The sequence below is a fragment of the Urocitellus parryii genome, chromosome 1 (genome assembly GCF_045843805.1).
Source record: "Urocitellus parryii isolate mUroPar1 chromosome 1, mUroPar1.hap1, whole genome shotgun sequence".
Classification (NCBI taxonomy): domain Eukaryota; kingdom Metazoa; phylum Chordata; class Mammalia; order Rodentia; family Sciuridae; genus Urocitellus; species Urocitellus parryii.
This window is the reverse complement of record NC_135531.1, coordinates 256,555,714-256,573,153: the sequence shown is the minus strand read 5'-3', so window position 1 is coordinate 256,573,153 and position 17,440 is coordinate 256,555,714. Positions and strand designations below refer to the sequence as shown.

General features: G+C 41.3%; 2 protein-coding genes across 3 annotated transcripts; both read left to right on the top strand.

Annotated features, from left to right (window-relative positions):
- Positions 1 to 248: 248 nt before the first annotated feature.
- On the top strand, positions 249 to 1,874 carry LOC113186970 (gamma-crystallin D). The gene is made up of 3 exons (XM_026394600.2): positions 249 to 257; positions 358 to 600; positions 1,602 to 1,874. The coding sequence occupies exons 1-3, from the start codon at positions 249 to 251 to the stop codon at positions 1,872 to 1,874; spliced, it is 525 nt and encodes a 174-aa protein (XP_026250385.1).
- Positions 1,875 to 8,089: 6,215 nt separating this feature from the next.
- LOC144255171 (gamma-crystallin E) lies at positions 8,090 to 10,453 on the top strand. Of its 2 annotated transcripts, XM_077799299.1 has the most exons (4): positions 8,090 to 8,098; positions 8,199 to 8,441; positions 9,084 to 9,091; positions 10,186 to 10,453. In XM_077799299.1, exons 1-4 carry the CDS (start codon positions 8,090 to 8,092, stop codon positions 10,451 to 10,453), a joined length of 528 nt encoding a protein of 175 aa, XP_077655425.1. The 2 variants fall into 2 exon arrangements, with proteins under 2 accessions (XP_077655425.1, XP_077655427.1); XM_077799301.1 differs by lacking the exon at positions 9,084 to 9,091 and having other exon boundaries at positions 10,181 to 10,453.
- The last annotated feature ends 6,987 nt before the right edge of the window (positions 10,454 to 17,440 follow it).

Genomic DNA, 17,440 nt, shown 5'->3' with positions numbered 1-17,440 from the left:
AATTAGTTTTTTTTTTCCCCCCAAACCATCTCAATAGCATCAGCCAATGATACCAACCCGAATCCTCCAGAGAGAATGGGACCACAATGAGTCCCGTGGACTATGACAGCAAAGAGAAAAGAGAGAGACCTGCCCCTGCCCCCCGCGGGCCCCTTTTGTGCTGTTCTGCCAACGCAGCAGCCCTCCACTATATAGACCGCCCGCCGCGGCCCCACACACTGAGCTCGCGCCGTCCGCCTCCACCAGCCATGGGCAAGGTGAGCCCGGAGGGCGCCCGGGGCCCGGGGAGGGGCGCTGGCACCCGGGGACCCGACGCCGCCTCAGGCCTCTGAGCCCGCGCCTGGCCTTGCCTTGCAGATCACCTTCTATGAGGACAGGGGCTTCCAGGGCCGCCACTATGAGTGCAGCAGCGACCACTCCAACCTGCAGCCCTACTTCAGCCGCTGCAACTCGGTGCGCGTGGACAGCGGCTGCTGGATGCTCTATGAGCAGCCCAACTACTTGGGCGGCCAGTACTTCCTGCGGCGGGGCGACTACCCTGACTACCAGCAGTGGATGGGCCTCAGCGACTCTGTCCGCTCCTGTCGCCTCATCCCCCACGTGAGTCCGGTTCATCCCAGGACGAGGCCCTGAGGACCCTGACTGCATAGTTTCCTGCAAAGGTTAATCATTTGAAGTACAGGTGATCATTCAGAATGAAAAACAACCTGTTTGGGAAGAAGATCCACAAAAGCTGTAGTGGATTCCTTCAGTCCAGTCCCCTCACCCACCCTCCCACACACAGAGACACAAAAGCAAAGCATTACTCAGATACCCACTAAATCTATCGATATTTATTACCTAGAACTGTGATGTATATGATTCAAGTCCTGACCTGGAATCATTTAGAATGGCAATGTAGAAAAATCACTAATACCTAATAGAAGAGTGATTATGTGCCTGATGGTATGGTAGTTATTGAGCATAAGTGATTTTTTTTTTAAAGATTCTTTCCCTTCTTTGCTCCCAAAGTGAATATTTTAGTTCACCTCGAAGTACTTTTCTCAATAGAGAGCAACAAAGAATTTGCCCATGTGCCACATATATTTCTGTGTGTTTTAAAAACACTAAACTTTGTGAAAATTTAGTCCTTGAACTTCCTGGTTTTTCTTTCCAATTTTTCCATATTCTATTCAAAAATTGAGTATGGATTGTCTGAGACCTAAGATGTTTAGTGTTTTACATTTTATATTTTATTTCTGTTTTAATATAAAACATTTCCTTAAAATGGGGGGGGGGGGAGAGAGAGAGAGAGAGAGAGAGAGAGAGAGAGAGAGAGAGAGAGAGAAATCAGCTGTTAAAGGTTTGTCTGTAGTACAGGGGGTAATATCAATGTATTCAGGAGCAGTATATCTTTCTTGGTCATTCAGTCAAACTTTATCTTAGAAAGATACTAAACCTCGGCCCTCAGTAAGGAGAAAGTCCTAAAAATTAGGGATTCTTTTTTTTTTTTAATCTACTTCAAAATGACTCCAACCAGTTCTCTCCAAACTGGCCTGCACTAATGTGTTAACGTGATTTCTTTTTTGCTTTTCTCCCCTTCCTGTTTCTGGGCCTGCCAGGCCGGCTCCCACAGGATCAGACTGTATGAGAGGGAAGACTACAGAGGCCAGATGGTAGAGATCACTGAGGACTGCCCCTCTGTTCAGGACCGCTTCCACTTGAGTGATATCTACTCCCTGAACGTGCTGGAGGGCAGCTGGGTCCTCTATGAGCTGCCCAACTACCGCGGACGGCAGTACCTACTGAGGCCGGGGGAATACAGGCGTCACCTCGACTGGGGCGCTGTGAACGCCCGAGTGGGCTCTTTGCGGAGGGTCATGGATTTCTATTGAAATGTGTTCTCCTCCATTGTTTTTCAATCTGGAAACTAATAAAATATTTTCTTTGTGTTCCTGGCATCGATTTGCTTGTGTTGTTTTCTTATCTCCTACCTCCTAATAATAATTTTATTTGCACACATCTGTGCAGGCACATGCGTGCACACACACACACACATACACACACACACACACACACACACACCCCACAGTGCAAATGGCAAACCAGATGTGGGATCCACAGGTAAGAAAGGAAATTCTCACAATACAAATAGAAGTACACCTTCATATTAAGAGAACTTTACGGTTTACAAAATACTTTCATAATATCTCCTTGTACTCTAGACATTTAAACAATTTTACTGCTTCAAACGAGACTTTTAGAAATCTATTCAGTTTTTAGTTTTCTCTGAAGACTGAGACTCTTAAAGTCAAGACCCAGACAGTGTGACCTACTTTTGAGATCAGAGATTCTAAACCTGGTTACCATAAACCATTTTGGAAGGTTCTGAATCCCCTAAACTTGTAGACAATAGTTGAGTTCATGAATCTGTCAGATTCCCTTCCTGCTGAGGTGACCATGTAACACTCTCCTGGCCATTGAAACATAATTGGAGAAATGTTAATAGGGAGATAGAAGAGATGGTTCTGGAAAAATGTCTTTCTTTCCAAAGAGAGGGAGCAGATGTTCCTGGTGCCACAATTCCCTCATTTCTGTCAACTTACACACAAGAAGTGACAAGTGTGAAAGAAAGGTCAGGAGAATTGCGGAGATGTTGTCCTGATGTAGTGGAGGTTCTGAAGCAATGCCAAGACCCTTTTTCCTTGAGATTTCCAAGAAAGGAAGTAAAACAAACCCATATTTGTTTAAGCTCAGTGTTAACTGGGTGTTATCTGCAGTTCAACCCAGATTTCCAGATGAACTACAGGTGAATTTTCTTGTTTAAACCTTATTCAGAATCTCAGAGTTCCCTGTTTGAAAATGAAAAATTAAAAAGAAAAGAAAAGGGAGGGAGGAAAAAAAAGAGAGGGAGGAGAAGGAGAAAGTAGACATTATGGAATAATGTAGTTATGTTTTACATAACTTAGACCTGTGGACCAGCTAACCTAGAAAATTCATTTTATACAAGGTAAACTGAAGTCCAATTCTATTGTCACATGGTCAGTTATAATAATGTGGCATCAGAATTCAGAATCACAGCTCAGAAAATTACTGATTTCCCATTATGGAATCAGGAAGATTTTTGTCAAAGTAATGACAGCACTGGCTTACAGATTCTTACCAGGAAATCTTTGCAAACAACCAATCAGAAATTGAATTGAATACTTTGGATAATCCAGAATGACATTTCTCCCTGTACAGGCATGCACACATCCACATACATGCAGTTACATATTTTTATCTAGCTTTATACATACATAGTATGTGTGTTAGTATAATATCTATAAAAACACAGGGAAATAGAACATTGTATTTACTTATACACGCTCTGTCCCCACCCCTTGCTTCTCTTTTCCTTTTTTTTTTTCCTTTGTGTACTTGAGATGGAATCCAGGACCTTGTGCATGCTAGGCAAGTACCCTACCATTGAGCTACATTTCCCACCCTGTTCTATCTTACTTGTGCTCTCACTGCTAGAATTTTAGAAAGGAGGAATGACTAAGTGCCTAGAATCATTTTCCTGATTAAAAATCTTTGCTGTTTCTCTATTACACAGAGGAAAAAAATAAATTCCTTCAAGAACCTGGCCCCAACTTGCCCACTTCATTACCTGTTACCTGGCCCCTGTAGTTCTCTGCATCCGTCTTGCTGAATCCTCCATGCACACCAAAAATGGCCACATCTCTTTGTCCTTGTTCACATCTTTTCTTGACTTGGATTACTTGTCCCTACCTTCTGGTGTTCTGCTTTTCCTTCAAAGCAAGGTCAAAATTTGTCTTTAATCCCCCATCCCAAACTGCATCTGAGCCAGTTAGGATGCTTTAGAGTGAAAGTAGCAGCAACGCCATGCATATGCAAGAGGTAAGCAATACAGAAACCTATTAGCTCAGATGGCAGGAAGTCCTGAGATAGCACAGGATTTAGGGATGGTTGATTCAGCAGCTCAACACTATCATCTGGGCCCCAGGTTTTTGTCTGTTTCCCACCATACTTAGCATTATCCTGAAGCTGGTATTCCTGGTAACCATGGGATAACTGTAAGTTGCAACTGAGGCAATATACAAGAAAGGTTGATGAAGGAAAATGCCAAGAGCAAAGTTGACCTATGTAATACAATTATGCCCAGACCACAAATTCCCAGGATTCAAGAGGATCTTTCATATTATCAGGTTCTTGAATGTATTTTTTGGTGGAATAAAGACATGGAGTGAGTAAAGGGAGATAAAGGGAGGAATTCCAGAAAGAGAAAGGTAGTAATAGAAAAAGAAATTAAGGTATTAATTATATTATTTGTCATTATAAAGTAAGATGACCACAAAAATTTAAAATAAAGTGTTTTAGATACTTTTAATTCTCTTATAATCCCTGGAATTGATCACATTTTTTGGGGGGGGGCATTTTAATAGTACCTACTATTGAAAAACTTTTATAGTCTCTTATGCTTGTGTGATAAGGAATGTCCTTAAGAGCAGCAGAGGAAGAAACATAAACTTTTGACCCAGTGAGTTCATTTCTAGGAAACTGTCCTAAGATACAAATTCTAAACATGGAAAAAATGTTGTGCACAAACGAATCATTCAAGTAATAGTTACATAATAAAACAAGTGGAAATTGCCGACTTTTCCAGCAGTAAAGGAATAATCAACAGTGGCACTTATACTTAATGAATACTTCAGTGTTTTTCAAATAATTATTTATGAAGTGGTAACCTGAAAAGCCATTTGATGTAACATTCACTGAAATCGATAAACTCAAAATTATATTTGTATGTATTATATTTGTATGTTTTCCTGGTAGGTGCTACATTTTCTTGCTGAAATACAACAGAATTTTAATAGTTGCTTAAAAACAATGCACCTATTACTCTCTTTATTCTGACTTGGAAGTAAAACATTTTTGTCCCCCAAAATATTGAGACATAAGGAAAAATTATTGAGGCAATAATAAAAATTACCCCACTCTATAGAAATGAAAATAAGAACAGAATAAACACTGTTAAAATTTTTAGTTCATGCGATATTTTTAATGCATATATTTTTCTTAACTAGTTAACAATATTTAAAATGTGACATCACCACTATCCTTCTCTAGAACTATTTCATCATCCTCAACTGAAATTCTATATCCATTAAATAATAACTCATGAGGTGCAGTGGTGCACTCCTGTAATCCCAGCAACTTGGGAGGCTGAGGCAGGAGAATTACAAATTCAAAGCCAGTCTCAGCAACTTAGGGGAGACACTGCCTCAAAAAAGGGTTCTGGTGTAGCTCAGTGATAGTGTCCCTGAGTTTAATTTCCAGTACCATGCACACAGGTGCGTGCACATACACACACACCACACACATACACACACACAACTCCTTATTACCACCACCACCCCAGGCCATGATAACCAGGCTTCCATTTTCTCTCTTGCTCTCTTTGCATCAAAATCTTCTAGGTACCTCAAATCAATGGGAACAGCATATTTGTCTTTCTGTGTCTGGTTTATTTCACTTAGCATAATGTCTTTTCCCCATTGAGTGATCTTGACACTCTTGTCAAAAATAATTTAGCAATGCATAAGGATCTTTTTTCTGGACTCGCTGTTCTATTGGTTTATATGTCTAGGTTTATGCCAATACCACATTGTTTTGATTACTATAGCTTTATAGTAAGTTTGGAAATCAGGAAGCATGAGTTCTCCAAATTTGTTCTTTTTGAAAACTGTTTTGGCTATTTGGGTCCCTTGAGATTCCTAAAGAATTTTAGGATAAATTTTTCTGTTTCTGCATAAAATATTGGAGTTTGGGCAGAAGATTGCATTGACTATGTAGCTTGTTTGGGGTAGTTCTACCAAATTAACAATATTAAATCACCCAATCCATGAACATAAGATTTCTCTCCATTTATTTCTCTTTAATTTCTTTCAGCCATATTTTGTAGTTTCCAGTGTATCTTATATGTGGCTTTTTGTTTGTTTGTTTGTTTTAAGTTAACATCTGGTGAGTATTTCCATATCTTTAAATAAATTTTTGAAGGATGTGGGTTTTGGTAGCTCCACAGCTTCTTATCAAATAGATGTTACATACGAAACTTATTGAATGGGCCATTTTGGACATTCTATTAGTATCTAATTTTCTATATTGTGAACAGTGTTTTGATTAATTAATCTTTATAAGTATTTACTTCTGTTGGACAAATTCCTGGAGATGGCCAAAGGAGTGAAAATTAAATTTTTAATATACATCAACTGTGCTTATTATTATATAAGACTAGGATTTAAATTTCTTCTCCTTTTTACACCTCTATAGTTTCCAAATTTTCCATCAAAGTTATAATTTTCAAAAGAAAAAGATGTGACTAGGCTTATTAAGCTTTTGCAACCCAAATGAAATTTGTAGAGGGAAAATTGTTTTTAGTATTAGACTTAGGTAGCAAGAATCCCTACTAAGAAATGAGAGTTTGGCAAGGTTATATCCATCAGAGGACTAGAGTCTTCTAAACCAATGATTCTCAAAGTAGAAGGAAGGGGACTTTGTTCTCCAGGGGACATTTGGCAATGCTAGACATAGTTTTGGTTGTCACAACTGGAGAGTGGCACTACTGGTACTCAATTGGTTGAGGCCAAGATGCTGCCACATATCCTGTAATGCACAAGACAACCTCTCGTAACAGAATTTTTTGACCACAAATATCAAAATAGTGCCAAGGTTGAGAAACACTCTTTGAGAGAGTGGAGCATCCAGAGTTGCCATTTTGGGTACACATATGGAGTCTCTAGCTTTTAGATCCAGAGCCTGCAGTTAGAAAACAACCAGGTTTTTGCCACAGGGTGAAGAAGGTATAATGGGAGGGGGAGGAGAATAGAAGTTCATTGGAGTAGACAAGGGGAATGAAGGGAAGGGAGAGGAGATGGCAATAGGAAAGACAGTAGAATGAATTGGACATAACTTTCCTATGATCATATATAAATATACCATCAATGAAACTCCACATCATGTACAACTGTAAAAATGAAATCCTAATTTGAATAGGTTATACTCCATGTATATGTCAAAATACACTCCACGGTCACATATATCTGAAAATAACAAATAAAAATAAAGTTACTTTTACTTAACTGTAAAAAAAAAAAGAAGGTAGAATCTTTGCAAGATTTGGGGATTTGAAAAGTGTACTAGATACAGCAAAATAAATAAATAAATAAAATTTAAAAAAAGGAAAAAAAAGAAAAGTGTTACATTTGTGAGTTAAAGGTATATTCGTAGGCAGTTAGAACCAACTAAGCGGAATCCTTAATTAACAAATATACAGAATAAACAGAATAAACAAAACAAATAAACAGAAAGTTACCAGTATAACAATCACCATGGGTCACCCCGGGAATCCCAAAATTGAAGGTTTCAATGACTGTGAAGTGGCAAGCACAGTGCTGAGGTCCAGGGAGCAGCGTTGAGGCCAGGATTTAATCAGGTCTTCCTCCAGGGGAACCTCCTGTCACTCACCCCACCCCCCATCAGTTATCTGATCCTCTGCTTATCAGCACACAGGATCACAGCAAGCTTCCACTTGGAGGAAACCCCATCCTCCTTTAAACACCTCTTGGAGAAGATAAATTTATCCTCAGATTCCACATTTTCACAAGAAGAAAACACTCTTTAATCTAAATGCCCCCTGCTATGGCCCATTCTAACCTCAGACTCAACTCTACCTTCCCTTGATCCAAAAGACACCCTAAAGTTTTGTGTTTTTTTTTTTTAAGTAATCAAGCATTTAAAACAATGGTTAACTCATTAAGCATCTCTGCTTAATTTCAATTTCCTAAACAGGCTTCATTTAAAGGCCCGAGCGGCATCAAGTGACACTGCTAACCAGGTCATCAATTCGAAAGCTCTGGAGATTCTAAGAGAAAACATACAACAACCCCCCCCCACCCCCACGGTCATTCTATAGAAAAGAGAGAGACCTGCCCCTGCCCCCCGCGGGCCCCTTTTGTGCTGTTCTGCCAACGCAGCAGCCCTCCACTATATAGACCGCCCGCCGCGGCCCCACACACTGAGCTCGCGCCGTCCGCCTCCACCAGCCATGGGCAAGGTGAGCCCGGAGGGCGCCCGGGGCCCGGGGAGGGGCGCTGGCACCCGGGGACCCGACGCCGCCTCAGGCCTCTGAGCCCGCGCCTGGCCTTGCCTTGCAGATCACCTTCTATGAGGACAGGGGCTTCCAGGGCCGCCACTATGAGTGCAGCAGCGACCACTCCAACCTGCAGCCCTACTTCAGCCGCTGCAACTCGGTGCGCGTGGACAGCGGCTGCTGGATGCTCTATGAGCAGCCCAACTACTTGGGCGGCCAGTACTTCCTGCGGCGGGGCGACTACCCTGACTACCAGCAGTGGATGGGCCTCAGCGACTCTGTCCGCTCCTGTCGCCTCATCCCCCACGTGAGTCCGGTTACCTGGTCCCTTCCTGCCCTGTGATCCAGTGATCCAGACGTGTTGTCCACACCATGGACTAAGGGTGGGATGGCTGTCGCCTTCTTTCTGGCCATAACTATAGTCTCTCTGTTTATTAAGATCTTCAAGGTTTCCTTCCACTGAAAAGTATATGGTGCAAAGCTTTTAACTGGACAGTTTATTTTTACTTTGCTAAATCAAATTCCACTCTGCTGGTAATGCGTAGTGCAAGGTTTAATTCAGAACGTATTGGCCACAGGGGATGAATGGGCAATGGATAACTCCTTCCCTTCGTGAGGCCCAATAGAAGGCCTTGGGCTGGTTTCTCACTTTCTTTACCTTGTAAAATGGAGCTAATAAGAGAAATTCACTAACAGAGTTGTGATAAGGATAAAAGGAGGTCACCTGGCACTGGGAGAGCTGCCCCTCCCAAAGTATTAACTATTATTATGAACGTTAAGGGTCTCTGGCCTTTTGATGAGGCAAAACAAGGAACCAATAATAAGATTCCAAAAGCTCCTGCAGAGCCCTCTGTTACCCAAAGGAAGCCCACAGAATTTCAGTGCGGCTTCTCTAATATGGAAAATGAACCACTTCTGTGAAGTTTGAACCCCTGGGGGGGGGGTGCAGGGTGCGGGGTAAATACCTTGGTAAGGCCCAGAATGCAATTAGGAGCCTAAAATCCTGGGTTTTCACTTCCTAGTCCTGGTACTTCTAATTCCAGGCTGCAAGCTCTGGGCTTCATTTTCTCATAAAAGAAGGAAGGGCTTATAATGGTAGTCTCACAGGGGCCAGACAGTCCTGCAGATCAAATTTGGCTGCACACATGTGAGTCCTTTGCAAGCTGTGAAACACTGATCCGAGGGAAGATACATTAGGAGCAATCAGTTTATACCTCAAACTGAGTTGTTTATGAGAATCCTTCCTCCAGAGGGTTTGATGGGGGAAGAAGAAAGTCACTGAGACACCAGGGGCCTGCTGGGAAGGAACTAGCAGATGCAGGAAGAGAAGGAGCTCAACATACCAGAGAGGATTTGCTCTGTACAGACATTCTCACCTCCATTTTTTTTTTTTTTAAAGTTTTATACTCTTGACCCTGTTCAGGCCTTCTTTATGAGCTTGAATTTATATTTTTGTTCATCAGAGCTGGGAACCCAAGCCCAATATTAAGTTGCTCTGTTTTTTTCTGAAACAGAAAGGGACAGCAGGGCTGCCTAGGCTGAGCTTTCTTCCTGAGTTGCAGCCAGTCTGTGCCTCTTGCAGGAAAAACAACCTGACTTTCTCTCTAGCTTCCCTTAATGCTACTGAGATTCAAAATAATGCCTTTTGCCAGAGGTATATTTGTCTTTTTACTCTAATGTGTAATTATTTTGTATGTCATCCAAGGAAAGCCTTAGTTAGACCATCACAAATCTAAGAAAGAAATAACAAAACAAATACACAAAAAATAATTACTTCAAAATGGTCCTGAGCAGGGCCACTCATATGGTTCCTGCAGCTTGTGGTACCAGAAAACGCTAAGGAGCATCCTTCAAGTCAAAGGAAAGGTGGATGGCGCCCTCTTGAGTTTCACTTTTGTAGAGGTGCTGGTTTGGGCAGTCTCTTAATTTGGTCACCTCGTTATGAAAAAGTAAAGAAGTGCCCATACGCAGGGGCGGGTGCGATAGGTTGCTAAAATGCGGTCAGGTTTTCTGATGTCCCCTCCTCTGCTCTTGCTGGACCCACAGTCCAGCTCTCACAGGATCAGGATCTATGAGCGAGAGGACTACAGGGGCCAGATGGTAGAGATCACCGAGGACTGCTCCTCTCTTCAGGACCGCTTCCACTTCAGTGACATCCACTCTTTCCACGTGCTAGAGGGCTACTGGGTCCTCTATGAGCTGCCCAACTACCGGGGGCGACAGTACCTGCTGAGGCCGGGGGAGTACCGGCGCTACCTCGACTGGGGCGCCCTGAGTGCCCGAGTGGGCTCTTTGCGGAGGGTTATAGATTTCTATTGAAATGTTTTTACTCTTCCTTTTTCTCCATCTGGAAGTTAATAAAGTATTTCCTGAGTGTTTCATGCAATAATGGACCCCTCTGTTCCTTTCAGCCTCCTTGGAAAGGCTCAACAAAAATGTAACCAGGAATAATGGGGATTTTCTTCTCAAAATAAATAAATAAATAAATAAATAAAAGGTGGTATAGAGTAGTATCAAGAGCACAGCCTCTGGAGCCAGGGTGCCTGGGTCCCACTTACTAGCTACCGGTGTAGGGCAAGTAATTTAGCATTTCTGTGCCTCAGTTTCCTAGTTTGTAAAAATGTGGGGGTAATATACTTTTCACCTCGTGAGGCTTAAAGGTAGATGAAAAGAGCTACTAATAGTAATTCTCTTACAATGATGCCACAAAGTAATTACTGTACAATAAGGATTTATAACCTTGCTTATTATTATTTGGATTGTATATTAGTGTTTTTCACAAAGTATCAATAGCGGGTTAAAGATCAACTGCATCAGAATCTTCCTCCCCATACTCATGCTTGTTAAAGTTCAAATTTCTAGACCTCCAGCCCAGGTAATTATTATGCAGATGACGTTTGAGAACCACAGTTCTAAATCACATGTTTGTAATACAGAATTATATCCAAAAACATGCACACCCCTATTTACATACTGCACTTTTCACTGGGAAACAATGATCAGAATGACACACCTGAGAGCTCATAATGGGAGAGCTGAAGATCCTATAGAATTTGTACAATAATTATCCCAGTAACAGACTAGCAGCACGTGGGTCTAAAGAGTGGTGGGAGCATGAGGACAGGAACCCAAGACACTAGGTAGTCTTCTGAAGTGCTCCAAATGCAACCACAGCTAGGATGGACTTTGAATGTTCCGAAGACCATGCAAAGCAGATCACTGCGCACAAGTATCAAGGATGCCGCTCCAAAACTGATTGGTAAAATATCTAACATTTTCTAGAAAAAGAAATTGAAACAGTCGTCACACTGACATGACAGGCAATACCATTAAGGGATTGGAACTCTAAAATGTGATTGAAGTCTGAGTGGTAGGGCTTGACTCTGAACTGTGCCTTGTATTACAAAGAAGAATCTCAAGCGGGGTTTCCCCAGACACAGATCATGAACCAGTGACTCAGGGGGAGGTGAGTTATTACTAGGGAAGTGCTTCCAGGGGAAAAGATGAGGGAATTGGGAAGCAAGACATACTTTGGGAAGAAGCTGGCTGGGCCTGATCTTGGGAGAGCCCTGGGACAGAATCGCAAAGGTTCCAGATGCTTGAATCCCACATCAGTCTCTTCTGTCATGGGAAAGGAGGACACAGGACTCTCAGAGCCTTCTAACTCTCCTTACTAGTGAGGGGCAATCTGCAGAAGATTGCAGGGCAGGTTTCAGCAGCAAAGCCTACAGAAGCCAGTCTGAGCACTGAGAGCTGCTAAAGAGGTCCTGTGGGGATCTGGGCAGATCAAAGCAGTAGGAATGAAGGGTCTACCTTGTAAGGTATGGGCTTAAAATGACATAATGACCCATATGCACTTCTCATCAAGTGTCTGCTATTATTACTATTAGGTTCTGAAGATTTGGGTAATAGAAATGTCGTGAACTGATTTTGTCCTGTAGAACCATAGAAAGAAGGCATGACACATACCAAGGAAACACTGAGTAATTCAAGTTGGCAGAGACATGAGTAGAAAGTTTAGAGAGAAAGTAGTCAGGCAATTGAGGCAATATTGATGCAGGATAGAAGTAAAACAAACAAACAACAACAACAAAAGAAAGTTACAAAGGAGACAAAAGGAAGCACAAGGAGATATACTTTTAATTTAAATTTCTTCGTGTCTTTCCACGCCTGTCATTCTCCAAGCCAGTCTCGGTTCCAGGCCTGCCACGAGGAAATCTGTAAATCTTAGAGTTGCCATAAGTTTACTCACTTATGATAATTACCTTGTGCACTGCTAACTAGCCTGTGCAATAAAAATATTAGGCAAATTGAGGTATAATATTTTTAAAAATCTATGATTTAGGGGGATTTCCAGTATTATCTGTTCATCAAATAATGGAGACTATGTCAGCTTAAAGAACCCAAGAACAACCAGACTACCATAAATCAGACTGATGCCATCCCCACACACCTTCCCATGCCCACGCATCACCAAGTTTCTTTTTTTTTTAAAAAAAAAAAAAAGGTGGGGACTCCAAAAGTGCATTCTCCTCTTGAGATGGCCCATATTCTCCCTTGAATGTGTATCTGCTTTTCTAAATAAATCTCAGCCTCTGACTGACATGTGCTGAAATTTTTTCCCACCATCTATATCAAGGACCTCAGGTGTCCTGAGTTGAGGAACCCCTCTCCAGGAATTCCTCTTCTGGTGCCAAAATCTGGAAAGGAAGTGGCATTACTGATCAGCTTAAACTGAGACAGAATGATGTCATTAGAGGGCTAACAATGGGTGTCTGGAACCTGAGCTCCAAAGCAAAGGAGACCAGGAAAACGATGGAACAAGCAAAACCATTTCAAACTCATAGGAGCAGAAAAACATTAAAGAGAAGCATCAGTATAAAACATTGGCCCTGCTCCTTCCACTCCAAGCAAGGCCACCATATTCTCCTCCCAAAGCTGCAGCATGTGGGGCATGTGGACTCTGAATCTGAAGAGGTTGTTGTACAAGAATCAACGAAAGCTATTTAAAATGCTTCCATTTTCCTTCTGCTCCTCTCATTTCCCTCCATCTGAACTATTTTAATGACTTCTTAACTTAGTTACCTATATCCAGACCTTCCAGCTTTTGTAAAACAATTTTTCCTCTAAAAAGAAAAATTGGAATATTGTATACAGTTGTTTTGTTTACATATAAAGTGTCCCCCCAAATGCTCATGTGTTGAAACATGATCCCCAGCAAGGTTCAGAGGTGGGGCTTTTAAGCAGTGATTACTGCTCTGATCGCATCAGTGGATTAATCCATTTGCTGGGTTAATTCATTGACAGCTCAATGGACTCCTGGATGTAATTGGAGGCAAGAGGGGCATGACTGGGGACTACATATTGTCCTGTCCCCTTCCTGTCTTTTTGCTTCCCAGTTGCCATTCTCTTCTGCCATGATGTTCTGCCTCACCTCAGACCCAGAGTAATGGAGCTGGCCAGCCAGGGACTGAATCCTCTGAAACCTTAAGCCCAAAATAAACTTTTCCTCCTTTAATAGTTATTGTCAGATATTTTGGCCACAGTGATGAAAAGCTGACTAACACAACAATGTTTTATAATATGGGTTATTTTAGTTCTATTGTCTGCTAAGTTTATTTAAAGAAACTTTTATTTTAAGAGAGGAAGAGGTGAGGAAGAAAATAGTGGCCAGCTGGCAAATTGCTGCTGTCATTCAGGCAAGAGGAGAGGGTGGCTTGAGGCAGGGTATTGGCACTGGTAAAGGTGCAAAGTGTTCAGACTTCTAATATATCCTGAAAGTAAAACCAACAGAAACTCCTGATGGGTTAAATGGGGCACAAAAGAGATTTGGTCCAAGCAACTAATTAAAAGGATGGAACTGCATTCAACCCAAATAGGAAGGGCTGCAGGGGAAGGAAGAGTTGGGGAGGAAAGTGTCCTATTTGGGATAAGAAGAGTTTGAGATACCCATGATCATCCGAGAGAAGTTGTTAACCAGGCAACTAATTACATTAGACTGGAGTTCAAGTAAAAGGTGTGGGCCAGGCTCTGTGTCCCAGTGACTCAAGAGGCTGAGGCAGGAGGATTGCAAGTTTGAGTCCTGGCAATTTAGTGAGACTCTGTCTCAAAAAATAAACGGACAAGGAATGTAGCTTAGTGGCAAAGCGCCTCTTGATTCAATCCCAGGTAGAAAGTAAGAAAGGGAGGAAGGAAGGAAGGGAGGGAGGGAGGGAGAAAAGGAGGGAGAAGTGTGTGGGCTGGGAATAAATGTTTGCAAATTATTAATGAGGAGATGGGATTTAAAGTCATAAGTTTGGATAAGGTACCCAGGGTGGTATGTGTGTACCTGTATGAGAAGGCCCTGGGCAACCCAGCTATAAGGGCAAGGCAAAGAAGAATAAATGGGGGGCGGGGCTGGGTTGTGGCTCAGCAGTAGAGTGCTCGCCTAGCACATGGGAGGCCCTGGGTTTGATCCTCAGCACCACATAAAAATAAATAAATAAAATAAAGATATTGTGTCCAGTTACAACCAAAAAATAAATATTAAAAAAAAATTTAAAAATAAAAAGAATGAATGGGTCAGGAAGGCTACCTGCTGTAACAAAGCCTAAATAAATAAATAAATAAATAAAGGAAGAAAAAGAAAAAAAAAGTAAGTTAACTTAAAAGTTAATTTTAAAGTAAGTTAACTTCTAAAAATAATTTTTGAAAATGATAATGACTGTTAACTAATTATTTAGATAAGTCTGGGATCATTGAAGTCAGCAGGAACAATGTAGTATAATCACAGAAGTGGAATAAAATTGTTTTGTATCACTTTTTATTCCCCCCCATTATATTAGAAACTACTACCTACTGACTCATTAAGGAAAATTTAAAAACTAAAGAAAAATTCCATAATGTCCATGTACTCATATTTGGTTAAAAGAGAGATTGAGACTTTGAAGTTCTAATAAGCCCAGCAATAGGAACCAGGTGCATAATGAACTCCCTAGATTAAGTGAGGGCAGCCACCCAACAGTACAGGGCATGCCCTGAGCTCACTAAAAAGGCAGAATCTTGGGATGCACCTCAGATCTGCTGCATTTTAATGAGCTTCTCAGCTGGTCCTTATATACACACAAGTTTGAGATCCCACAGCTAAAGAGTACAAGTGTATCCTAGAGTGATAGTGTCCCCCCACCACCAACCCCCCCAAAATAAATAATATATGGATCTCTCAAGTTTAGCTGTACAGCCACTATAAAGCTATTTTAAGTGTCAATACTTGGGCCCCACTCATGCATTAATTCTGAATCAATTACACAACTTACAAATAACTTCTCTCTTTTGATTTAAACTCTACCAACTCTCCTTAGGTATCCAGATATTCCTAACACTCAAGAAAGATAAATCTTGGGTAGAAAGCAGGGTCAAGATGGGAGTCCCTACTTCCTTACAAATTGACCTAACTACCAGACACAGGCAGAGGCAGCTGTCCACTTGCAGGTGCCCTCCTGGTGGCAGAGCTAGGCACAGTAGATGGCCCAGCAGAGAGCCAGGAAGAGGCCTAGTGACAAGGGGGCCACAACCTATCCCAAGGTGGGCTTTTCACTGGTTAGGCCAGTTGAACCACCTGAGGACCAACAAGACATTTATTTAGCTTAAGAACAGGATTCTTAGAACATGAAAAATCTTTAGAACCCAGCTAGACTTAAAGTCACTGTCAGTTTTTCATTCATGTGGCATGCATCTCTTTCTCTTTGTGCCCCATTTCTCACCCCTTTCTTTATTATTGATTTATGGCTCTTTTATTTTTTCCCTGTGTTTTCTTCCCTTTTATCTTTCCCTTCTCCTTCACTTCTTCTTCTCCCTAGTAAAAAGTTGGAAGTCCCTTTTGCATAGAGATTAAACAGATAAAAATTCCTGAAGTACCAACTCTTTAAAATAGCCGGTTTTTCTTCCACTTAGACAAAGTTTTTATTTAGTTTGATCAGATCTCTACCCAGTGCTCACCAGAAGGAAGGTGTGGTTTAAAGACTTTTTTCAATCATTTCGCACCTTTGAATATACTTTGCTATGCAGTGTGTGCAGAGTAAATTTATAATCTGGCCAGAGTTCATTAAGCAAATATCAATCTTATTTAAAAAAAGAAGTGTTGTTTGCATGTGTGAGGCCTGCCCTGGGTTCAATGTCCAGCATAGATTTTTGACATCTCATAAGCATTTCATGAGTGGCAAGACCATTGACCTTGAGTTCCCCAGAGCAGGTGGAGGCCTTTTAAATGGGTAATTCGTCATGCCTACTGCATATTTTAATAGAGTTCAGTGCTGCCCCCCACTCCCCTCATCCCTAGATCTCAATGTCCCACTGATCTGCTTCTGGTTTATGAAACTTTGAGTTCATGAGTAAAGTAGATCTCACATCCTTGTCCAAATATTTCCTCCATTTTACCTTCAAACCCAATCCTTATTTATTTATGATTTCTCTTAAACAACTTTTCGATATGCACTGTATTTTTTTTCTTATCATTGTATATGAATACTTTTTCATGCAACTCTTGATTAATCTCCTTTAGAAAAGGAAAAAAGAAAAGATATCTATTCTAAATCTTGTTGATTGGCTTCTGCTCTTCTATCCCTCTCTCAATATCTATAGATATATAAGGATGCAGTCATCCCACTCATCTTAAAACATCTTAAATAAATCTAAGTATATTCAGAGATAATGGCAATGTTGTTCCTCTGCTGCCCTCCTTACATTTGAAAGCCATAGCCCTGACCCTAAAAAAAAAAAAAAAAGAAAAGAAAAAACACCAAGCAAGGCATCTCTAGGCTGTTTGTCTTCCTGCCTGAGCTCTTCTCTTTCTGGCTTCTATTAGGACATATAAACTATTGATATGGCTAACAAATCTAGTTGGTGTTCTCACACCCTTTGGACTTTGTTACACATTCCTGGAAGCCCCTTCTACAAGCACAGACCCCTGCCAATAAAACCAGATCCCAAAGCCCTTCACGGATCCACCAGATTCCAGCTTTACCCTCTCCTTTTCATTCTGATTTTGTAGGCACCTGCCTTACACTCTCCGGTCCTGGATTGGAAAACAAGATAAACCCTTTCTTAATTCATCGTCTTTTTCATCAGTGAAATTACATTAGTCCCTTAGCTAAGTCTCAGCATCGCTCTCCATAGGAACCCACCATTCTCCACATTTCAGATTGTTCTCCATGGTTTTCACGTTCCATGGTTCCCTTTTTCCCTTTAAATAATCTTATTGTATAGTACTTTTCTTCTTGTTAATCAAGCTCCACTTAAACTTTTTCTATTCCTCCCTCGTCTTCCATT

What these genes read in the sequence shown, in the direction of transcription:
- LOC113186970 (XM_026394600.2), top strand. An exon ending in CCTGTCGCCTCATCCCCCAC is followed by an intron (nt 601 to 1,601) that starts GTGAGTCCGGTT and finishes TGGGCCTGCCAG; the next exon opens with GCCGGCTCCCACAGGATCAG.